The sequence below is a fragment of the Drosophila virilis genome, chromosome 2 (genome assembly GCF_030788295.1).
Source record: "Drosophila virilis strain 15010-1051.87 chromosome 2, Dvir_AGI_RSII-ME, whole genome shotgun sequence".
NCBI lineage: Eukaryota > Metazoa > Arthropoda > Insecta > Diptera > Drosophilidae > Drosophila > Drosophila virilis.
The window spans coordinates 3860522-3885980 of NC_091544.1; the positions used below are offsets into that span (position 1 = coordinate 3860522).

Below are 25459 nucleotides of genomic sequence, written 5' to 3' on the forward strand. Positions count from 1 at the left end.
TAACTGTCTTATGAAATCGTTCTACGTCGGATATACCGTTTTTACTAGTGGTTATATTAATATTTACTGCTTCTGATTTTAGCCATAATTGTAAAGCTGTGCACATAAAAGCTGAGTCTTTGTCTGCCTTTATTTCGATGGGTTTACCCATTTGGTTGAACACTTGTAATATAGCTCGTTTGGTTTCTAGCCAGTCTCTACTTTTTATTTCTATTAATGATGCAAATTTTGAATAGATATCAATGCAAGATAAAAATTGTTTATCTCCTACTATGTAAAAATCCATTACATATTTTTCTCGGATATTAGCGATTTCCGGAGTTATTTCGAAAGTTAATTTTGTATCTCTGTGTTCTGTTTTTGCGATGTTGCAAATCTCACATTCATTTATTAGATTTTGAATTAGATTTTGATAATCTGGGAAATAGTGGGTTTCTTTGAACCAATTGATAGTTTTTTCAATTCCTGGATGTAATAATTCTTTGTGCTTTTTTAATATTAATTCTTTGAATTCTGCGTATGTTTGAAGGTCTATTAATTTTGTACTAGTTTTCATTGCCTTTGTTGAATTATTCGGACTTATTATTTCTAAGTAGGCTTCTTGAAAAATTGGAAAATCTGCTTCGTTGTGGAAGTATAGCACACTTTTCTTTGTGCATAAGTATTCTTTTATTAATTCTTTGGCATGCGTATTAGTCATGTCTTTGTACGTAATTTTTATGTTGGTTTTGTGAAAGTAATTCGTAACTTTTGTTTCGTTCTCGGTTCCTTTTTCAAATTCTATTTGTCGATTATAATAATTAAGTGGTCTTTCTGTGATTTGTAAATGGTTACTGTTGTCTTCTTGAGCACTATGTATTGTTGCTCTTGTGCTAATTGTATCTTCGCCTAAGAAGTTTTCGTTTAATTGAATTCTGGACAGAGCATCTGCCACATAATTTTCTTTTCCTGGGACGTATTTAATTTGGAAATCAAACTCATTTAGCTTGATCTTCCACCTTTGTAATTTCATGTTAGGTTCTTTCATATTATTTAACCAGACGAGTGGTCTGTGATCACTAAGGATTTGAAATTGTCGACCAAAGAGATAGGACCTAAAGTATTTAGTGGCCCAAACGATTGCTAATAATTCTTTTTCAATCGTTGAATAATTTAACTCATGCTCGTTGAGAGTTCTACTTGCATAGCATATAGGCTTATGCTCTTGCGAAAGGACGGCCCCTATTGCCATATTACTCGCGTCTGTAGTTAATGAAAATGGTTTTTCGAAGTTAGGGTATATTAAAATTGGGTCGGATGTTATGAGTACTTTTAGCTTTTCAAACGCTAGTTCGTAGTCTCTGTCTTTTATATTGATTTTTGCTCCCTTTTTTAATTTAAGTGTTAATGGTTTTACTATATTAGCGAAATTTGGTATAAATTTCCTATAGAAACCACATAATCCTAGAAATGATTTAATTTCTTTTGGGGTTTTTGGAATTGGGAATTTGACAATTGCTTGTATCTTGTTGGGATTTGGTTTTATACCCTCAGTTGTGATGATGTGACCGAGAAATTCAGTTTCTTTTCTCATAAACTCGCATTTATCCAACTGTAGTTTTAAGTTAGCTTCTCTAAGCTTCTTAAATACCTTTTGTAGCGACAAAATGTGTTCCTCCAATGAAGTGGAAAAAATAATAATGTCGTCTAAGTAGACCAGACAATCCTTAAAAATTAAATCTTCTAAGAGATTGTTCATACAACGTTGGAACGTTGCAGGTGCATTCTTAAGACCAAATGGCATGCGAGTGTACTCGTAATGGCCATGTTTAGTCGAAAATGCGGTCTTGGGTATTGAACCAGGATCCATTTGGATTTGGTGAAAGCCTTTGGCTAGATCAATGGTTGTGAAATATTGACATTTTCCAAGTTTGTCTAATATTTCATCCATGATCGGGATAGGGTATTTATCATTAATAGTTAGTTCATTGAGATTGCGGTAATCTATGACTAACCGGAACTTTTGCTTTCCAGATGCATCGTTTTTCTTTGGAACGATTATTACTGGTGAGCAGTAAGGGGATTTGGATTTACGTATGATATTTTGTTTTATCATATCGCTTATTTGTTTATTTACTTCCTCATCGTATATTTGAGGATATTTGTATGGACGCTTGTAAATTGGGTCCTCATGTTTTGTTAGAATTTTGTGTTTAATTGTACTAGTGAAAGTCAAATTGTCACCTTCATGGTACTGGATATCACGAAATTCATGTAAAACTTTTTTTATTTTTTCTTTTTCTTCTGAGTTTAGGTGCTCTAGCCTAAACTCATTGTTTTCTATTAATTCATTATTTATAGCGAAGTTAAATGGTCTGTCCTCTGTTGAGGGTGGATCAAGGCACTCTTGTGCGGTCATGTCCTCTTCGACCTCTTCGTCGTTATATCTAAAACAAAAGTTAAATTCTCCTAAGGTTACGGATCCTTGTGCATAGTCTATTTTTGCTTGACATGCCTCAAGGTATTCTCTCCCAATCAGAACATCATAATGCTCTGAGAAGTCGTGAATATAGAATTTTTGTTTGCTCGGACAAATTTTGCTTGCTCCTAATCGTATACTTTGTTTTAATTCAATAACACCATTTATGGTGTGAACCTTTAATGTTTCGTTGTAAACTGGAAAATTTAAGCGGTTAGTTTTCATTAGATTAATGGTTGAACCTGTGTCGATGACACATTTTAGAACTTCGTCATTCATAATCAATTTTATGAATGGATTTCTTCTGTTTGTTCCGAGGCTTGCTGATGAAAATTTTCGGATGTATCCATTTTCATCTGCCCACTGTTACTATCTCTTTGACGTTTAGTCGGAGGGTTTGGTGCATTCAAGCGTGAATGGGACTGATTTTGGTAGTTTAAGGGATTTTGGTATCTACCTTGACTTAATTTCTGTTGGAACTCGTGGTGAGCTTTCTGATTGTCTTCGGACTTATTGTGCTGTTTATTTTGTGCGTGATAACTCTGATTTGTGTTGGAATAACCACTTGAAATGGTGGTTGGGTTAGCATTTTGCTGATAATTTCCCATGTTCCTACGATTGTTATTTGGATTTCCCTGAACATTATTATTTTTAGGTTTTTCAGTAAAGCTATTTTCATATAATCCCTCTCTTTGAGCTACTTGCTTTAGTTTTTGTGTCGACGTAATGTCGTGTCTGGCTAACATCATGAAAAGCCTATCTGGTAATTTTTTTGTAATAACATCTTTGATTGTGTTATTCATAGCATTTGTATAAAGGGTTGTATTGCTAGGTATATTTTCTAGTGCTAACTTATTTAATATAACAAAAGATTTATTCTCGAGCTCCTCGATGAACTTACGGACGTTTCCTTGGTAATTCGTGTTGTATAAGCGTCGAAGGAGTTCTTCAAATGGTGTCTGCACTTTGTATTCTTCAATCAATGCGTTTCTCAGCTCCTGCCAAGTGTTGGCTGCTGTCCTTTGTGATATTCTCTGAGCATCTCCTGTGACTTGCAATTCGATGGCTCCGTATAAGATGCTATGTTGTCTAACATCTCGGGTTGGATACAGGTGTAGGATGTAATCTATCCTTTTAATGAAGGCGTTTAGTTGATCCGTTGATCCGTCAAAGCTTGGCACCTGTCTAAGTTGTGAAAGGGCCTGGTTGAGGTGTTGTTCTGATAATTCCATTGTCATCTTGGTGTAATACACTTTTTTTTGAATAGTTTTGAGTTTGTAGGTTTGAACTTTATTGTTCTTTGATTTTGCACTTTTATTTTAAGTTAAAGTTTGTGATGGATTATTGTGTAAATGTTTTTTTTTTTTTGTGTGTGTGTCTTAAAAAGACTCAGTAATAACGTATTGCAGGGATCAAACGATATGCAAAGCCAGTCGTTATTAACTGTAGTAGCTTTATTGCCCAAAGGGTCAATATTATTAAGCTACTAGTGACCCGAAGGTTCTTGTGCGGATACGTATTCGAGAAAATTTTTATTACACTCCGACAACACTTTCGGTCGTGATTGTGCGTTAGATCTGGGAATTAATTATCCTTTAGCGATCTTTAATTTTTCCCGACGTATCCTACCGGCTGCGCCAATTAAGTTTTACACGTTAGGTTACTATAAAAAATATATTTCAATTTATTATTTTCACTTAACGGCTACTTTTGTTGAGTACATTCAGATTTGCTTCCCGAATAAGAACTGATTTATCTAACTGTTGCGGTCGCTTAGCAAACTTCGCTTTGAGAGAGTTTGAGTCAAAATTGAGTGAAGTTTGAGCTGCGTCAGCAATTATGCGTGGGATAGTACTCTGATGGGAACATTGACAGTGGCGTGATATTTAGGGTGAATTGTTTATGTCTACCAAAGGGGGACAGTTTGATCTTGACCAATGTCGATGTTATCACCAGGCTCTTTGTTTACAATATTAGAAATGTTTATAATTGTGCTTATGCTTATGTGCTAAGTTATGTTAAAGGGTGGGTGCGACTATGGATATGTCACTATATATATCTTGACGTAGGATTTGTGTTCGATCTACGTGTAAGTTGCTTACACTTAAGGGCTTATAAGACTCTAGAATTTTAAGAAAAATCATTTTTGGGTTCCCTAAGGATTCTCTAAGGATCCTAATCATAACTCATTGAAGGATAAAAACTTAGTTTTCGAGCTGACTTAATCAATTGGTTGAACAATTTCAGTCCAAATTTTACATGCACCTTAGAAAATAAATTCTTTATAGAAGCAGCTACATTTTTGTAATTTGCATAGCTATTTTGTTATTAACTATTTAATTTATATACATATTTTTGATATATTGACTATATATATCAAAATATGATGCCTTAAAGAATATATTTTTGAAGAGCCTGGAAATTGGACAAGGAACATATTCGTTTCTTTAGTAAATCCACATAATTTATAAACTTCTTCTTTTAAGTGACTTTATGATTTCTTGAATGACTCTAGAGTGTCATAATCCCTTAAGCAACATGTATTTTTGGTGTTGATTTGTAATATTTTGACGAAATTTAGGGCACTTTTGAAACTATTTTATTTTTTGACATGCAATTCTCTGGTGTGCGTATTCATGTGTGTCTATATGTACGGTTGTGCGTGTGTGTGTGTGTTTTCTAGTTGTAAGCTGGACACTGCCTTTTGGCAGACAGAGAGAAAGAGAGAGAGAGAGAGAGAGCGCGTTTTCATGATGGTTTCTGGCTAACTACGAATTGATCACACACTTTCCAATATTATAGAATTATAAAGCATACGATTATATATTTGGCATCCAATTACACATAAAAATAGTACACATAGTTGGTTTACATGTATTTATGTAAATGTTAGTTAGAGATTTGTGAACTGTGCACTTACCCTGCTCCTGCTTGGTCTTGTCAACGGTCTGACAGGCAATGCGCCATTCCTGCAGCTCAGGTGATGGTATCAGGCCCGCTGAACCGCCCACCGTATCAATTCTCGCCTGCCACCAGTGATGATCATCCTTGCTAATGATCTAAACACCAAAAACGTAGCCAGTCATTAGTTGAATGCCATCAGACTGCGGGCTGCGTCCTCCTAATGCACCTACCTGCAGTATGTCGCCCACTTGGAATGCAATGCCCGCCTGGGCGCACGGTATAAGCTCATCATCCAGGGGATTATAATCGAACTGTGCACGAACAAAAATCTGCACAGCAAATTGGGAAATGAAAAATAAAGGAGAAGACAACAAAGAAACACGTTTTAGTAGCTGAAGTCGAAGCAACCAAACCGACAGAGGCTTTGCCTTGAAACCGAAATCTGACTGAAACCGGAGACAGAGCAGCATCAGGACGAGCAAAGGACATTTGGCTATTTTGCCTTATGCTGATGTTGCGACTAATGGATAGCCGATGGTTAATAATTAGTTCAATTTTCGCTTTTAGATTTAATCTAATGAGCAGACTCAACAGCGATGTAAATGCATATGCTTATGTACATACATGTATGCACATGTATTGGTATGACATGCACGTGTGTGTGTGTCTGTGTGTGTGTGTGTGTGTGTGTGTGTTTGAACGTGATACTTACAAGCACTGGAGCAGGTCTTATCCTGAATAGCTGCATGTTCAGGTTGGAAGGGAGTAGTGAAGAGCGAGTAGGAGTCATGTTAATGTTAATGGCAAACAAAATAATTGCTTAATGGATTTCAACTACAGGCAACGAGACAAACGAATACTGCATTGATGCACTGATGCATTGATGCTTTCAAAGTGATTCTTTTTAATGATTAATGTGCTTTATGCTTAATGCTAGTTTACAATCAGAATGCGGCAATCTCTAATTTACTTTCAACTATCAAGGCCAACAAAATCAAATCAAGGCTGCGACTTTGTAACGAGTTTCGCAAAGCAAGCCATTGATTCATTCGTCACCTAGAGATACTCGTTGGGCAAGCTATTGATTCATTTGTCAACTAGAGATACTCGTTGAGCTTTATTTATTTATTTTTTTTGTTACTCTCATATTTATGTTTGCTTTACACCCAAAAAGATAATATCAGTTTGCATGTAAGTCCCTTTACCAAATGCCAATGCGAGCAGAAAAAAAAATAGAAATTTGTGACATTTGATTGACAGGCTTCATTGAGAAAATAACATTGACCGAAATCAGTTTAAATTCTAAAAAAAAAATAAAATGAAATTGATTGACCAAAGTTTATAATTTATGTATATGCAGGTTAAGCCTTTTCGCCTGTCAAAATATTTAATTTAACCCCCGGCTAATCATATTTATTACAATAAAATCGTTTGCCCACATTGCAATAAATTGTTCAAATTAAAATCTATTTAAAATTTAAATTAATTCGTTTAAATTAGTGCACAAACTGTTTGTAAATAATATGAAAAGTGTTTAATATTGAATTTTAACAAAATGATACATTCTAATGAAAGAAAATCTTTATTAGTTAAAGGGCAAACTTACCTCACAGGGTGGCGGTGCGCTACGGTAAGAAGGAACTATTTTAAAGGTAACGGAACCGCGTGCCTCGCGCTGCATGAAATAAATTGGTAAGAGAAAAGTTGGCCCAAAATACAAGTTGAAAGCTTACCAGCATTCGTTGCAATTGACCCACCGACTGATGCTGCACCGGCTGCCCATTGATCTCCCGGATTTCGTCGCCCACGTGCAACGTGGCCTGTCTGTGTATCATGCCGCCGTGCATGATGCGCGCCACAATGCAGCGCCCGTCCTCGGTCATTTTAAGCGTGATGCCCTGCAGCAAAGTGGTTAATGGGAAAACAGTTGTGAGCATCAACGGGCTAATTGTTGTGGCTGTTTTGATTTACCATGGGCTCGTCGGTGTTCTTTTGGAATTGCACAAGACGTACGCGTGTCACATGCTGCAGCTCGCCGCCCTCCACATTGTCCAGCTCGTCGCCATTGAGAAAGGGCACCATGGGCGGCGGGGTGACGCGCAGCGCCTCCTCGCCATAAACATCCCGGGCGACAACATCGTGTGTATGCAGCAGCGCCTGTCGAACAACAAGGAAGAAGCAAAATGAAACACATTCGCTGTTAGCCTTTTCTTGGGCATTTGCCTTTTGGACGAACGAAGGCGACTCGCAAAATTATGGCCGGCAATTAAGCTGCCAGTTATTATGCGGCTAAAAGCCATTTCAAAGCCACTTTCTGTGGAAATTAAATTTCCGATTTGCTATGCCTGTCTCATATATCATAACCCAAACACACACACACACACACCCACACACACAAAGGCGCAGACAGGGCACGCCCGGCCACAGAGACGGGTTCAAGCGCTGTCGAACGCCCACACACAACTTGTTTACAGCATTAACTGGCAACATTTGTTGCCAAGCCAAAAAAAAAAAAAACACAGCTACGAAAGGGCACGCACATGAAGCCCATGATCCCGAGCAACCTTCCTCCCCAAAATAAAAAAAAAAACAACGAAAATCACAAAAATTTATTACAGGCGCTCAAGTGCAGCAGTCCTCGGCTCAGTCGGAGCCTACGAGAGCAACGGCTTGACTTTATACAATTTCGTTTTTAATAAATTATGTTTAATAACACTTTGAATATGCTGTGGAAATTAATTTGTGCGGTGTCCCCGACAAACCGCAAGATGGCAAGACAAGGCACAGAATTTGTAATACCCACACACACACACACACACAAATACACACACACACAATGGCAGGACCTCAACTGGGCGAACGATGGGTCATAAAAAAGGATTTTAATGCGTGCCCATGCTGTGTCGCACGAACGACGCACACCTACACAAACGCACGCACACACACACACACACATGCACGCACACTCACTCAGATATGCACATATACATATGCTAAGTATAGCTAGGCCTTGTCAGCGCTTTTGCGGATGGCTCCATAAAAAAAAAACGCAATTTTCATCGTTGATGATTACTCAATGCCACAAGCACACAAACAGGCTTATACACACACACACACACACACAGAGAGAGGCAGAGGCACGTACGCAGCGGTCTCCCTCCGACGCCCACTCAGTTGCACGTTTCATTTCCGCCACAGACGCTGACGCTGACGCCGACGCCGCTTTAACATTACAAAAGCAGCCGCAGTTGCCTTTTAGTTGGTCTGTCACTAGTTGGTTCTGTATTTGCTGACAGACGGGCGGGCCAGTCAATCGGGTGGGCGGGGTTGGCATGGAAAAAAAATTTCGTTGCTCGCTTTTAGGCTGCTTAAAAGTAAATTGGCTTTTTCAGTGCCACTCTCCGTGCGCCTCTCTCTCCGCTTCTCACTTCTTTGAGTACTTTTACAAAGCCTAAGCAGCTTTCACACACCGTCACTGTCAGTGTCACAGTTCCAGTCACAGGCACAGGCACAGGCACAGTCACAGTCACTGGCAGCTTCACAATCACCATCACATGGCATTCACTTCGTGTACAAATATCCGCAATGCCGAGAGTGCATAAATATTTCATAATGCTTTTAACACACTGCGATTTGTTGCCAGCGAGCCAAAGTAAATCAAAATATGAAATTATTTAGGCATGTAGACTACGCATAGTTACAGCATTTGCTAGCAATAGGCTGATTGAGTTTGTGAATCTGATTCACGACTCAATTCCTGGCTACCTAATCGATTTGGGGGAACACAAAAATGCCTCTAATGCTCTGCCATTGCTTGCATATTTGCGACTAACAAATCGTTGATATCAACATATTTTGTTGCTGGGATCTAGCTAGCTCCAGATTCTGTGTGTATTTGTCAAATGCAAACGCAATCGATTTAACTACTGCCAATATATTTGTGCTATAAGAACGCATCAAGACGAATCAATGTAATTGAATTGCTACGAGGTCCATTTAACCTCTATGCCAAATCAGAGTTTCTTTACATTAAAGCAAATGTTTTGCCTTAGCTCTTTAATATTAGATATACAAATAAATATAAATATAAACATTTATGTATTGTTATTTCCATGCATTAACACTTTTGGTAAATTGATAGAAGATTAAAATGGTTTTTTCCATCCACTTCTCATAGACACATGGCAGCTGAATGAAAAATTGTATGTAAAAGCCTGGCAGCTCATAATTTAATTTGTTTCAACAAGTATTTTATAGACAAAACATAAACTGCGAGTGCTAAGTTTTAATGGCATAATGTGCTTCGACAAGATTAAGTCAAATATTTCTTAGTTTATTTTTATGTGTGCAAAAACAAATATCTACAAGAAAAATCAACTGTTTTTGCCAGTTTTAAAAGCCTTTTACTTTACTCGCTTGTCAACACTTACTAAAATTTAACAACAGAACATGAAGAAAGTGTTGCCTCCTTTTAAAATATGTTACAATCTGCAGCTCTGTTTCCCGCTAGTAAACATTAAAATACACTTTTAAAGGACATTTAATCCAGCTATGAAAAATTTACCGACTCTATCATCGATAATAGCTTCATAAATTCTTTTCAGCCAACCTTAAGCTCGATGTAAAGTAAAAAGAAAAGAGTTAATTTTTTTAAAGGCCATTAGGAATGCGAATCGTAAATAAGTTTCTATTAAAAACCAATTATTTTAAAGTTAGGGAATCATTACACCTATTGAAATTACATTCATTTTAATATATGAATACATTCAGCATATTTGGCAAGCCCTGCACCGTATTCCATTCATTGCCGAAATATATATTCAAATTTAATTGAAATGCGGATAATTTACAAAATGTTTTCCCCTTAAACAAACTTGCCATTGAACAATGCGTTCAAACAATGCCTATTTTTTGATTAATTTTTAAGTAACAATAATATTCACGTTTGGTATTTACAAACTTTTGCTGATATTGTTGCAAATAATTAGAATGAGCATTAAATAAATGCAGCTTAAATGAACATATGTGCATGTAGAAAAATGTATATTTATGTCATTTTAATTAAATGGAAACTTGAAACAAATAACAAATAAAATACATTTAAAACTGACTGCGAGACTGCGTTAAATAAAATATGCATGTTATTTCATTAAATTCTGTAAATTAATATTGTTCCCAAAAATAAAAACTGACGAGGTGCTTTTTGGTGAGCATACTTCAAGTTTTTAATTTTGCAAACTATTCGGTGACTGTCAGACAAAAATTCTAATTAGTGACAGCATAAAACGAAAAAGAGTTTTGCAGCAGGGCGTGGACTGCTGGTAGATACCCTGTTAAAAGGTTCATTTTATGCATATAAAAAACCTGGAATGTTTTGTGAGAAACAAACAGAAATGGAAAAAGAACTTACTCTATTCATGCCTATCAATAATTTATATTGTACTATGAGAAATTAACCCGCGTTGTCAGAGTAAGAAATTGCATATGTAACTTGCTTAGCCAAACCTAAATGCAAACTCAAATGTGTTTATGAATTTTCTAACTAGAATCCTTGAACCTTTCAACATCCAATTCAAATTCAATATATACTCCTATATACCTGCAATTCTTACTTGACTCAGCCAACACAGGGTACACAAAATGCAATATTATTTTGGTGTGCAGACAGACTGCGTTTCGTAATTGAAAACTGTTCGAAATGCAGCAAATATTTCTAATAGGGGCTTATGCAAGATTTTCAGTTGTTCCTACGTGGAATTGCTGTTTGCGCAAATTTCTATCTCATTACCGGAACTTTTATCAGTATCCCGGCACGGGAAAAAAAAGGCCCGGAGAGCTTAGCCATGCTGGCATAAAACGAATTCCCAACCCAACATATACGGATTCGTTAGCCAGCCTATGCAGACTGAATTCGACTAAATAAATGGGTAATACAATTTCCGCAAACGCAATTACGTACTTGAAATAAAATTAGCTCAACTTGGCAACTATTTAAATATGGCAGGAGGCTTAGGAAACAGCATCAGATCGGAATCCAGGGGGTTGACTGCCGCCCAGTTGGATGTGCAACCGCCAGAAGTAAGCGGTAAACAACGTAATCTGATTTCAACTGAAGCACGCCTCCCGGCACGCCTCTTGGGCAAGCGACAGGCCATAGTTAACACCAAGTTGTTGGGCCAATAAAACGCTAAATTTAATAAATGCTTGACAGGCGAAAAGTTGAGCAGTTAGGTTTAATGCCTCATTAGTCGTCGCCAGTGCCCCGCCACGGAATCTGAATCCCGGCGGCTTGTGACATTGATAGCCAACGCCAGCGTCAGCAACAAAGTTTTGGGCCAAGCTAACACGAACACACGCACACACACACTCATACAGTCTATACAAACATGTTCAGCTGGTACGTGTGCCTGGCCCGCAGCTGACTTTGATTTCCATGATTAATACTTAAGTGCTTGTTAAAGTTTTACCAACACACACTCGGTCAGCAGCTGACACCCGTCCTCAGTTCCCGCTCCCAGCTGCCCAACGAGGCGCACAATATGCAGATATTAGTTTACCCCATGTATACTGGCCTGATCCTAAACAATCGCTTGCTCCGCATTTGGCTGTTTGCTTGGCTCCGACTCTGTGTGTGTATTTTGTGCGAACTTTGCTGAGGCAGCAGCAAGGCAGGGCCCAACACGACTTGAGACACTGGTTAACAGTGTTGAGCAACAGCTTGACTGTGAGAGAAAACATTCAAGCTTTTATTTAACGCTTGCTCACTTGTTTTGGCTTTGTTCCATTTAAGCAAGCCAACAACTTTTATTGGTTAACAATTGAGCTCTGAAAATATGTGTCTAAGTGAAGCCTATAAATTTAGGCTCGCTTTTCTGAGCCCCTTCGAGCCCTTGTTTAATGGGAAAAATAAGGTCGAAAATGATTTGATTAAAATGCAGAGCGAAGGCGTTTTTAGCCAAGCCAAATTTGTTCTCATGTGTAGATTAAAACAAATTTAAGGTTAAATTTTAAGTTTAATGCAAAGACTTTTTTTTGAAGTGTTAAATTTTCCTTAAAATGTATATGTATATTCGAAGAAGTGCTAAATCCGGCGAAACCGAGCATCTTTTGCTTGTATTTACCATTCTTTCATAGTTTATTTTCTGCAAACAAAACTAGCCTCATGAATTTATCACAGACTAGTTATGAATCTCACGAATCGTTTAAAACGGTATCGATACTTTAAAAAAATAAAATATGTGGCAGAAAGCTGCCTTAAGTGACAGCTGAGCTACTTTTACATAAAAGCTTTTATCCATACATGCATGCAAAAAAAAACGCGCTCTGATGCTTCTTCGATATTTGATCCAGATTATGTCAAATGCATTCTTGAAGTGCTGCGCTGTTTATAATAAACTCTAGCCATGAATTCTTTTTTTTTTTCAATTTTGAGGGATTCAGGCAAGCATCGCAAAAGACAAATCCTTTAAGACAAATCTTAAAGAAAATCTTAAAAGACAAATCTTTAAGCAGATCCATTGTTGGATGTAGGAGCTAGGAAAACTATACTGTAGTTAGCTTATGGGAAATAAATGTAACTAGGACGGAATTGTGCGAAATTTCAACTGAAAAATAAAAAAACTCGAGGTAAATTATTGTATTCAGCTTTCATAGTTTACCATTCGAACGGCCTCAAAGTCATTCAATAAAGATCAGAAGTTTTTAACGCTTTTCGCAACAAAAAGAAAGAGTCCTAGGGGGTCAAAGTAAACTAAAGTAAGTAAAGCTCTTCATTAAAATAGAATGAACAAGGCTTCAATGATTTTTTTTTAATAGCACATCATGCAACTAAGACGAACAGAACACTATGACTTCAAGCTCACAGCTAAGTAAAATGTAATTTAAGATGTGGCAGTTCAGGTAAGAAGAGCAGCTAAATGAACAGCACTGTTCTATAGAACTGCATTGTTGTTGTTGTTGTTGTTGTTTTTGTTGTCAGTTATGGCTCACGGCTGCTGGCTGTTGTCTGTTGTCTGGTCATTTTATCAGCTTTGCGCTAAGCCACCCACCCGACAGTAGAGAAAGCAACGTGGATACGTGCAAGCCACAAAAACCTCACACCAGCCACAAAAACCTTATTTGTTGGTTTTAATAATTACATAGCAGCGGCAGCAGCAAAAACAGGAGCAGCAACAACGACAACGAGAACGACAACTTTGCTCTTTCGCTCTTTAATATGCCAGGCCACACTTCAATTACACACGTACATTATGTACGGATGGGTCAGAGCAATAGGAACCGGGAAGCTGACACTGGCCGCAATGGCATCAGTTACAGGCTACAGCCGCAGCAGCGGGCTTCATTAGGGGCAGCTACACAGTCAGCCGGGAGAATGTTGACAGCTGAATCATCTGGATTAATGCCGAATTTTAATTAGTACAACGTGCAGGCAGCCAGGACAACCAGCCAGAGCAACCAGAGTGAGTGAGTCAGTGCGACAGTTAATCTTGTGGTCTGGCCCGCACGTTTTATTGTTGTGCCCGGCTGTGCTCCGGCTGGCAGCCCTTGGCTCATAGTTTTGACACTTGGCGCCTTATCAGGGCTGCTGCAGCAGCCGTTGGGCGCGAAGGGGCTCAAAAACGCAACCAGGCGCAAGTTTTGGGGCCAGCTTATAGACATATGCTAGCCAGCCCAGTCCAGGACATGGCCTAATGAGCACGCATCATATGCATGATTAATTTGTGAAATGGAATATTTTTCCAGGTTGTTTCTTGGCTGAAGAGGCGTCTGTCAAGCTGTCAGTTTGGGTGCCAAGGGTGTCTGTCATGTCTGCGCCTGACGTTTGATAAGCTGGCAAGCAAACGAAACGAAACAACGCCAGGAGCGAGCTCCCCCTCCCTCCCTCTCTCACTCGCTCCAAGCAAAACTTACGAAAGAACTTTACACTCTTCCTTTTTTTTTTTTGTTGGGGGCCCAACTTGAACAATTTTCACTTGCGTTTCCGTCAGCGTCTCATGTGTCGCTGTTGATTAGCTAACAACCACCGAGACACAGTCTTACAGTTAACATTGGACTCCATACACAACATTCACCGTACGACTATGTCACGGTAATTGAGCGGCGACTCGCTGTCCTTATCCCATATATATATATACATATATATATATATGTTATGTCCCGCCTATTAGTTGGTGCTCCAAATCGCAGTACATCATCGTACATCATTGTACCTGTACGATGATTGACACAGGTAATATGCTCAGTTGCCTTATCAGTTGAACAATGGATCTGGCGCCGTTGTCACGCTGTCATCTGTATCCTGTGCTCCGTGTACCCATCTATTCCGCAACCCGCATCAGCCCCGTGCTGCCCGCTGCTGTCAGGTGAAAATCATTCAATTTTGACGCTCGACATGCACCCAAAAAGGAGAACAAAACAAAAAAAAAACGAACTACAAGTTTCGAACAATGGCTAAAGGCGAAATTTCGCCCGGTTGTTTGCGGCTGCTTGCAAATCTGCTTATGATTACGGGCAAACACAACACAACACACACACACACACACATGCACAAACTAAAAAGCCACGAATTTCCGTTCGACTTGGGTGCGTGTGTGTATGCACTTATCAGATGCCATCTATTTGAGGTGCGTCAACTGCTTCCTGTTGCGCGATGACGGTGGAGAGGGGCACAGAAGTCAAGGCACGAATGTCTCTCTCTTTCACTTTTTCTTTCTCTTCTTTCTCACACACACACACACACACACATGCATGGCATCTACTTATGGCATCATTTTCTAGCGACGCCTTTTGGCTAGGCAACACTTTTTTGCTGTCCACATTTTTTTTTTTTTTTGTGTGTTATTATATTAAAGGACACACTCAATACTTGACTACATATATTTCTGTTACACATGTGCCTGTTTATTTATATGTATTTGCTTTCATTCAATTTCAACTAGAGCAACAGCGCTGCGACACAAAGGGCGATAACTGAGTTTTGTAACAAGTAAACTAATTATTTTTTCGACTTTTTTTTGTTGTTTTCTTTTTTTTTTGTTTTTTGCCTGTGTCCGTGGTTGGCAGTTGTTTTTGTTGTGCTTCCTCTTGTTTGCTCGCCTTGAGATGCTCAGCGCATGTACGAATCTCGCATGTGTGTGTGCGAGTGTGTGTGTGCGAGTGTGTGCTGCTAAATTGCAAAATAATGTACACACTTGGCGTTGTAATCGCCATTGTTGTTTGATGTTGTTGGAACTGCCTCTGACTGCTTGTTCATGCCATTGTGCTTGTTCATCATCATCAACAGCAACGCCAACAGCTGCGTCTGGCCCAGTGCCAGCGTGTGTACACACATCTACATACGTGTTATGTACACACACACACAGAGAGAGAGAGAGAGAGAGAGAGAGACACATACTAGGGCAAGTGCCTTGCTTGCGCAATTAACGCATTCACAAATGAAGAGTGTCAAGGCAAACAGCCAGCAGAGTCGGTCTGTTTGTCAGTTAGGCACTTTTTCCTCTTTCGGGGCCAAGTCAAACCAATAATGAATCAACCGGGACACACACGCACACACACACACACACACACATATGACGGCAAAAGCTCTTTGGAGTTTCTTCAAAACTTTTCAAGCTAGTTAAAAGGCAAAACTCAAAAGGCATATAATGCTGCGAGCCAAGTGCATAAAAACGGGGGCTTAAGCCAGAAACCATTAAAAAGTTTACAGCACTTGGACTTACTATCAGGCGCTTATTTTTCACTCTTGATGGCCGACATGGGCCAGAAAGCAAAAGAAGAAGCAGCCAAAAATTAACAACACACTTTGAGAAATGCTAAGAGGCAATATTTCAGCTGTGGGCTGCAAATCTGCTTATGATTACCGCCAAACACATCACACACACACACACGCACAAACTAAATAGCCACAAAATCCCAATTGGACTCATGCGGTTGTGTGTGTGTGTGTACCTATCAACCAAATCCATTTGAGGTTCGTTAATTGCTTCTGTTGCTCTCTGACTGAATAAATCTTAAGAGCATAGAATCTCATTAGGTATGATATAATTTTACAGGCAACAAAAATTTATAAATGAAATATGTTTCCACGTGCCTGAACACAAAACTTGTAACGGCAAATATATTCTTTGCGCTTACACAATTAATCTTTCGCTTATCAAAAGCAAATAATAAATAAATGCAAATTGCAATTTTCAAATAAGAAAACTTTCATCAGAAGCGACGAAGCAACCAGATTATCTACAATCCATTATTCCCTCTTAATGTTTATTATTTAAAATTGAAAGCGCCTTAAATTGTGATAAGAATAATTGAAAAGATTTGTTTTAAGTGCTTAAAGCGATGGCAAGTGTTGAAATGCTGCATATTTAAGACTAAGTAGAAATATAGATATTTAGATATCTATATATTATATTAATTATAATATATATAAATATATTAACTACTTGTATAATTCGTTGGAGGAAATTTTTACTGACGCTTTCTTTTGGCTAGAAAGTGAACTCTAAAAATTCGAACTCAAAATGGCGACAGACGATGTTGAAAGTTTGTTTAGACAACGTCAAAAACAACGCAACGATAAATGTGATAAGCCAACTGGATCAAAAAGTCTTCGGAATTGAAAATATAAGTTTATTCATCTAAGTCCATATTGTTCCCTTCCAAGTTATCCCCATCGACGGCAATGCAGCGCTTGATCCAATACTTGAAACACTTTTTATATATAGCATATAAAATTCGACAATCGGGCTATTGTATGTCCCAAATTCTTTTCAGTTTTAAAATATTGAATATATATATATTTTTTTTATATGGAATAATTGTAACTTATGGCCGCAACTATGACATTTTGCTGAGCACAGGGCCTGAAAGTAGGCAAAGTATCTGTTTATGTAGCAAAGCTTTTAACTAACAAATATAATGAAACTCGGGCACGAAAAGTTGCATAAACGTGACCAAGGCGCCGAGAAAGGTTTTATCCAAGCCACGTGAATATCACAACAGACAACTTAGCTTTAAACACGACTTAATGGCGGGGCCACACCTTTTGGTAGTTCGCCGACAGTTTCGGGCCGGATGATCTGCCGAAAAGGGCCAACAACGCCTTGAAATTAACTCCCCAAAAGCTGTCAAGGCTGCCGGCTCCGGCAAGACAGCATAACGAGCCTATTTGCAATGCTGCCCCAGAGTCTAGCCCCATCATTGCCGTGCCCTCGCCTGTGCCTGTGCCTGTGCCTGGGCTTGTGTAATATTTATGTAAATGTGGCCCGGCTGGCAGAGAAATTGAAAGGCGTAATGGTTCCATGCGCTGCCTACTTTGCATATGACGACATTTCGCTTTTTTGCTTCATGCTGCCGCCGTTCGCTTTTGTGTGTGTGCATTGGGAAATGATATACACACACACATATATATATATGCTTACATAATTACACATATAGTATATACTGTATATAGATGGAACATACAACTGACATCAGGCATATTAGGCGCTATAATCGAGTGGAAGAGAATTATTTTGTGTGAACTAATTGCATTAGTGACATTCAATTTGACGCCGGAGCCGGAGAGAAACAGCGCTAAACGGCAATTGTCACAGAGCACCGAGAATTATGATAGACGCCCCCGCCACGCCCTGTAAATGTCATGGAGCTAATGTTATTTTATATTAGTTTCTGTTTTCATATTGTTTATTTTGCGCCCTGTGCTTTGTGCTGCCTACTTTTGGGCGCAGTCAACCAAATCCTGCGCCTGCCACTGATTTGGGTTCCGAAACCTGAACCCAACTTTGGGGTCCACTGTGAGCTCCGCTTGGGCAATCATGTGAATCGAGCTCTATATAATTTGCAAAACTATGCGAGTCACTAAGTTTACGCGTGTGCTTATTATGTAAAACGCAAGCTCCCCTACTTAGTATTAATATTAGGTATTTTGTGCCAGTCCCACAAAGAAATCCCGCCGTAAGCTAATGATCTGTTTTTCCAGCTGCTCGCGTTTAGCTGCCTAATGCGACATGGAACTATAATTGTGCTTAACATTGGGCTACACGATGGGTCTTTTACAATCAACATATTGTTTTGTTTCATGAAACAAATTGGTCAACTTGAACTTCTTGAGCAAGAATCATAATGCCATTCCTCTTCCTGCTCTTATGCGTTAGGTTTACATTTGAGTTAAGTTCTTTAACTTTGCACCGAGAGTATTTACAGTCAATTTTGACTTGTTAGCCTTTTTTCAATCTTAGAAATGTCTCTCAAATACAATATGCTATAGAGCTATGTCTATCAATACATTGACATTAAATAGAACTTTTAAATTAAATAAATCTCGACTGATTTTGGCTCGCTTGCATTTATACTTAATAAATTGAGAGTTTAAGTGGAAGCGAAGAAGTCGAACCTTTACCCTTTAATATAATAATACTATAATTCACGAGTTTTATTTATTTATATTATGGAAAACATGCCCATTCTTAAATTCCCAAAATAATATGCACTTCATTAACCTGCGCCCCATCAATTAGATAATTGAAACTGCAATCACAATTCATATTTGGTTATTACGCATGCCACATTAAGTCGGACTCGTGAAATTAATTTACAAACTATGCAAGCATACGTCATTATAAATCAATATACCATTACTGCGTTACACTTAATGTAACACAGCATTCATCAAATTAGTGCATCGAGTGCAATAGACGTTAATTACCAAACACTGCCTGCAGCAAAAACACATTCCAATTATAGAATTTAACAAGAGCACTTCGCAATTATCGATACCAAGGCCATTCAAACAAACACACATTCTTTTATGTTAAGAACATAGATAAACTCGGTAATTTATGCATTGCATTGGAGGATTGAATAACTTAATTATTTATGAAATTTTGGTAGCTGAAACATGCAATTTTTTTTTCATTTAGAGCAGTACGTGGAAAGTATCCAAATAGTTAATTAATCTTAACCCAACAGTCAAAAGACAGATGAAGAGTAGTAAAAAGAGTACAAGATAAAAGTATAAGTAGGATAAGGTAGAAGTATACGAGGAATTATCGATAGTCTGATCTGGGATGTTGAGCCGAACTCAAGAACTCATTGAAAGAAAGAATAAAGTTTAAGTATATATACCATATGTCAAATATAAATTATAATAATAAATAATTAAAGTCATGGAATGTCTGAAAAACCATCCTGAGAAACAAATACATTTTGTGACACTGTCTATGCTACATGTGAATCTCCATTCACTAATTTAAAGTCCCCAGCTCGTATAATCTGTAAGTTATGATATAAAGAGCATGTTTCAATATCGATACTTATCGATTTTTAAGAAAAAAGTGAATACAAAAAATCTTATAAACTAGCTTGATTTACTAGATTTTTTAGTTGCCGATATTTACAACTTCACACAGACGGACATATCCACATCGCCTTGACTTTTGATACTGATCAAGCAGATCTATATATATATAGTATATAGGGGAGATGTCTCCTGCTATGCGTTACACACGAAATGACAAAATTACAATACCCTCTAGCAGGGCATGCACATGTTTGCGAAATATATTAAGCCGCCCACGTGGCAAGTGTGGCAGGTGTGGCAAGTGTCTTGCGTTGTGTGTGTGTGCGTGTCAGTGTCTGTGTGCACATGTGTGTGTGTGCATGTTTGTCTCTGCTGGCCTGGCATTTTATATGGCTGCGCGTGGGTCAGCTAAATGAATTAATCTTACATGTCGTTGACACATTTTTGGTTGTTGCCCAAATGTGTTGGGCACTTGGTTTCCGGTACGGATTTGCTTACCTGCGGATGGGTCCAGTTTCCAAGTGGAACAGTGGAGCGTGCAGTAGAAAGAAGAAGAACAGAATACGTAGTTGTGTAAGTCAAGCGTTTGGTTACACACACACACACACGCACACACACACACAAGCACATGATATATCGTATATATCGCATAGATATTTATATTTACATAGATATGTACATGTGGCTTTCTAAAGCAATTTAAATACGAAATGAAACTGAAAGGCGCAAAAAATGTTGTGGCAAGCTGTTTCGGCAGCGTTTTTAGGTGAATGCAATTATTTAACGGATTTTAGACACAGTCTATAGTATATACAGGTAAGTATATACAGGTATATACGCTGTGAGAGTGCGTGGCTCACCTGATGTCCGGAGCATATGGAGCCATTGGGCACACGCACACGAAACGGACTATGCACGGGGCAGGAGGTGCGCGGTCCCCAGCGCGACGAGGCAGCCTGCTGCAGTGACAGCGCTGAGCTGCAGGGATTAAATAGCGCCGGCGGCGGCGGGCAGGGCGGCGCCGACATGCTCAACGAGCTGAGACCGCTCATGCTGCGGCAATGCCCGGATAGCATGGCAACATCAGCAGCCGAGCATTGGGCTATCGGTATGCCCTGGCCACTGCTGCCGACGCCGCTGCCGCTCATGCCGCTGCTGCCACTGCTGCCGCCGCCACCGCCGCCGCCCAGGAGCGACATGTGCGAGCCACAGCCACCGGACATCAACGATTGTGATGTGAGCCCATGATGCTGGCACATGCCGACGCCGCCGGATGCTGTCACGCCCCCCGCTGACCATTGACCAGTCGACGCTGCCGCTGCCGCCGCTCCAGATGCTGCCGCTGCCGCTGCCGCTGCTGCAGCGTGTGTATCACCGCCTCCGCCGCCACCACAGTAGTGATCCACGGTAAAACTGTCTTGGCTACCAGAGCATTGCAATCGATGCGGTGGCGGTGGCGAGGATTGGCGCGAGTAAATGTTGTTTTGTCTGTTCCCCTGGCTTAAATCCTTTAGCTCTCTGATATGCTGCTCTTGTTAATGTTTGGATTCGTCTGTTTGTTGTTGTAGCTGCTGTTCCTTGGCTTCGGCAGCTTTTGTTGCATGTATCAATCAATCACAGCCAACAACAACAACAACAATAAACTATCAACAAATATATTGTAGGTGGATTCCTTTTATGGATGCGCCTTGGGATTACAACTATGGCAACATGTAAGCATTTTCCAGTTGTTGTCTCTTTAAATTCTTTGGCTATCACCGAACATGTCTGTACAAATACGTATATATAATATATATATATATATATATATATATCTATATAGAATATATATATGTATATTTGGAAGTATGTTGCAATAATTTATGTGCGCTCGCTTGGCGTCGTTTTTTTTTTTTAGAAAAAAAATTATTGTTTCCTTTAATTGATTTATGTTGTGCGCGTTTCTATAATCCTGGTTAAAGTTGGTTTTCTTTTATTTTGTTTAAATTCTTTTTGCTTTTTTTGCTGTGTTTTTTTTTTTTAATGTTTATGCATCACAATTGTGTTTATTATTATGTATTTAGTTGCTGTGTTTAAAATGTTTACTAGTGTAAAGTTCACTATTTATTTCGTTAGTTGAATTTAGTTGGAAATTTTGAGTTGCCTTTTTTGGTTAATTTATTTTATTTTTTTTTTTTTTATTTAGCATGCGAGTTCTGCAAAAGAAAATTGTTGAGAAGCCCAAAATTAAACAAAATCTATACAGGGTTAAGTCGAAACTGGGATTTGTGTGTTTGGGGGAGGGGGAAGGAAATACGAAAGCTAAGCTAAACTAATGGACTCTACTGGGTCTATGTATGTGGGGCACCTTTGAGCACAGCAGCAAAACAATAATAATAATAATAATAATAATAATACTAATAATAAATACATTTAACAAAACGTAAAAGTGCAATTTCAATAAAGTTGTCAAGTTGTTGCTTTGTTGCTGCCAAATCCAGACTTTTAATTAAAACAAACTGGGCTGTCGGGCCAAAACAAAAATATCATTTTATGCGCCTGCAAGATAAGAAGAGCAAGAAAAAAGTACCCATGGGAGGCGAACGCTATCTAAATTTGCCCAACGGCCCAACGAAAAACCGTTTGTAGAAATAGCCAACAAAATGAGAAAACAAGAACAAAAACATAGACATTTTAAAACTCGACCCTACTCGAATTCCCCTGGCGACTGCCAGTATATAATAACGATGCGAGACTATTTATGTTAAATACATAGCTCGTAGGCGCCGAGGCTGGTGGATGGCGAATTAAATTAAGAAGAAATTGTGTACGCCTAAATAATATGTTTTTAAATGTCTATCCTTACGGTCGAGGCAGACACGCAGGTGGGCAGGTCAGGCGTGTCTAAGGTATTTGTATAAGGGACACAAAGGTGCCGAAATGTTTGTTTCGCCGGTTTCCGTTGCCACATTTTAAGTATGCTAATGTGGCCCTGTCGCTTCCGCACCATAATTGAATGCGAACGTGCCGAGCTTTTCGCATCGGCCTGGTAAATGGAGGGAGCGGCTGAGTTCGGCAGACGCAGCTTTGCAGCGCAACATACGCGAATAAAATAACCAAATTCAATTCATAAAATATTCAAAAAAGAAAAACAAAAATGAAACGGCCAACAAAATGTACAGAAATTTTCATACACAACAGCAGCAGCTAAGCAAAAGGAACAAAAAAGAAAAAAAACAACACACAAATGTTGCTGAAGTCTAATAAATAGGCGGGCGGGCAAGTAGGTGGGGCAGGGGCATGGACAGGGGCGGTGGGTGGGTTAAGAGTCTGAATCTGAAGTCTCGAGCAGTATCTGTGTATGAAAGTGGGTGGGTATTGCAGTTGGGCTGGGGCCAAGTATAAATGATACCAAACATTATCTGTGTATTGGTGCAATGCTCTCTCTTGGCAGCGACTCTATGTGTGTGTGTGTGTGTGTGTGTGTGTGTTTGTGTGTGTGTATACACACACATTTTTTGATAAGGCAAAAGTAGAAGGAAATGGCATAGGAAACGGAGGTGGGAAATAGGAGTCGAGCGGCAAGAGGGGTAGCTGCTGTGCTTGAGCTGAGGCAGTGAAGTGAACGAAATTTGTGGAGTGTAGAGATGAAACGACGACGGGTGGTCGGTGGTCGGGGGGAGGGGTCTTCAGGTGTTACGGGGGTTGCTCAGCTTTCCAGCTCATACTTACTGCAAAGTTGTAGCCGTAGTCGAAGTTCTTGTGTTGATTTCTGCTGTTGTTGTTGTTATTGTTGTGCGCATTTAAATCGTTGTGTTGTTGTTGTTGTTCTTTTAGTTATTTTATTTTATTGCAAGCATTTTGCTTTGTTGCTGTCTCTGAGCGTCAAAATCAATAATGAAATTAAGCGAAGAGTTTGTTTTTTTTTATATATATATATTATTTTTGCTTGAGGGTTGATCTGTGCACTTGTCTAAACAACAGACGAAAGCAGTTGCAGAGCATAAGCTAATAAGCCTGCATTATTCAATTTTCACAAAAACCACACAAACCGCACAGACGCAAGCACACAAACACGCACGCACACACACACGCACACACAACCACACACAAGTAAGCAGCAAGGCAGAAATATGAAATCAAATTAATTGAATTCAATTTGCAACGCGTTCGTTTGTCGTTTGTCGTCTGCGAAATCATTGATAATGATAATTTTGGGCAAATCTATTTTGGAAGTGCTGGTTGCCCGGTTGGTCGCCCACGCCACGCCAGGACACAGAATGCCAAGCGAATAGGGAGACGCTGCGGTTGTTGCTTCGCACGAAGCCGCTGCCGTCAATGACAACGCTCGCTTGAGACTCTCGTGCCTCGCCAGCGTACGACCAACTCCCACATACACACTCAACTGCGCGCGTGTGTGTGTGTGTGTGTGCGTGTGTGTGTGTGTGTGTGCTGCCTCGAACCAATATGCAAAAAATCAGCAGCCCGCAGCGACCTTAAATTCAATGGCACGAAAAAGTCGCCAAAGGAACGCATGTGCGTGTGTGTGTGTGTGTGCCTGTGTGTGTGTGTGTCGATTTTCCTTGACTTTATTTGTCGTTGATTTTTTTTTTTTTATTTTTCGAGCATGTGGTGTGTAAAAATCAATTTGTGTTCAACTTTTCTTTTTTTTTGTTTTTTTTTTTGCAAGCAGTTTTGTTACTTTGCCAATGGCCACCAAATTTTCACTGCCTACTTTTGTGCGCCAGCAGTTGGTAAACTATTTCTTCTGCTCGGCTGCGAAAAGTTTTGTGCACTTGCTTTTCAAAATTAAAAAGTTTGCGTTTCGCCTGCTTTTCGTACATTTTAGCTTCACATATTTCATTTCCTTTTTTTTTTTTTTTTCTTTTTTTGCACTCGCTTGCGCCGTATGGCAGCGAGTACGACAACAGCAACAACGACGACGACGGCGACGTCGAGGATGAGCTCGATATATGGCACACACTCACTCTAGATGCTCTGTGTCTGTGTGTGAGTGTGTGTGTGTGTGTGTGTGCAGCAGTTGTCGTTGTTGTTTAAATGCTGGCCGTACTGAATGTTGCTGCTGTTGTTGTTGTTATTGTTGTTGTTGTTGTTGCGTACCCGTCCTGTCCAGGCAAAGGCTCGCGGTTTACTGCCACAGTTCCAGCCAGCAAGGTGCACAATTATAGACTGAGCTCTGAGTTATCAGCAGCCGTTCGACAATTCTGTCTGCTGCTTAGCTCTCCCAGCTGAATGCAGCCAGCAGCCAGCGTCGGCAGCAGCAGCAGCAGCAGCAGCCGCAGCTTCAGTTTTTCACCTAGCAATCAATTTCCGGTGCAGATGGCAGCTTTATGTCCTTTTCGCCTGAGCGCAAAAGAGACGACCATATATGGCGTCTATTACGCTGCCAGCCAGTGGGTGGGCCTGGGTGCTGGGTAGCTGCTGTTGCTGCTGAATCTGTAGAAGATGCTGTGCAGGGCATGCGCACATTGGCTGAACGTACAATTTTTGGCTGGCCAGGCAGCCTTATGCTGCCAGCAGCGCTGTCAGCGTTGACGCAGACAGCGCTGCTATTTGTCTAGCAGCAGCGGCAGAGGCAGTTGCGGCGGCGGCAGCGGCAGCGGCAGCGGCAAGTAACGTGAAGGGCTTGCAAAAAATATTCGTAATTTATGGCGCAATGTCTGCGCCACGTAGTCGTTAACCCAATCATCGCCGGCTTCGCCCCGTCATCATCATCAACATCATCGAGCTGCTGCTGCTGCTGCTAGTTTCGGTTGTGGTCGCATTGCTAAATCATGCCAGCGGCCATAGTCCAAGCC

General features: G+C 39.7%; 1 protein-coding gene across 9 annotated transcripts in view; it reads right to left on the reverse strand.

Moving 5' to 3' along the window:
* Positions 1–25459, reverse strand: part of CASK (peripheral plasma membrane protein CASK) — a 41923-nt gene that overhangs the window by 6354 nt on the left and 10110 nt on the right. For 3 of the 9 annotated variants that reach the window (XM_032438928.2, XM_002058674.4, XM_032438932.2), the window contains 6 exons: positions 7334–7519; positions 7096–7260; positions 6969–7037; positions 6075–6104; positions 5593–5691; positions 5379–5517 (listed from right to left, as the gene is read on the reverse strand). In XM_032438928.2, coding sequence (XP_032294819.1) covers positions 5379–5517; positions 5593–5691; positions 6075–6104; positions 6969–7037; positions 7096–7260; positions 7334–7519 — 688 coding nt within the window. Of the gene's footprint in view, positions 1–5378; positions 5518–5592; positions 5692–6074; positions 6105–6968; positions 7038–7095; positions 7261–7333; positions 7520–20088; positions 20160–20521; positions 21429–23372; positions 23571–25459 lie in introns of those variants that run through there. The other 6 variants (XM_032438929.2, XM_032438930.2, XM_070206722.1 and 3 more) reach the window with 4 other exon arrangements.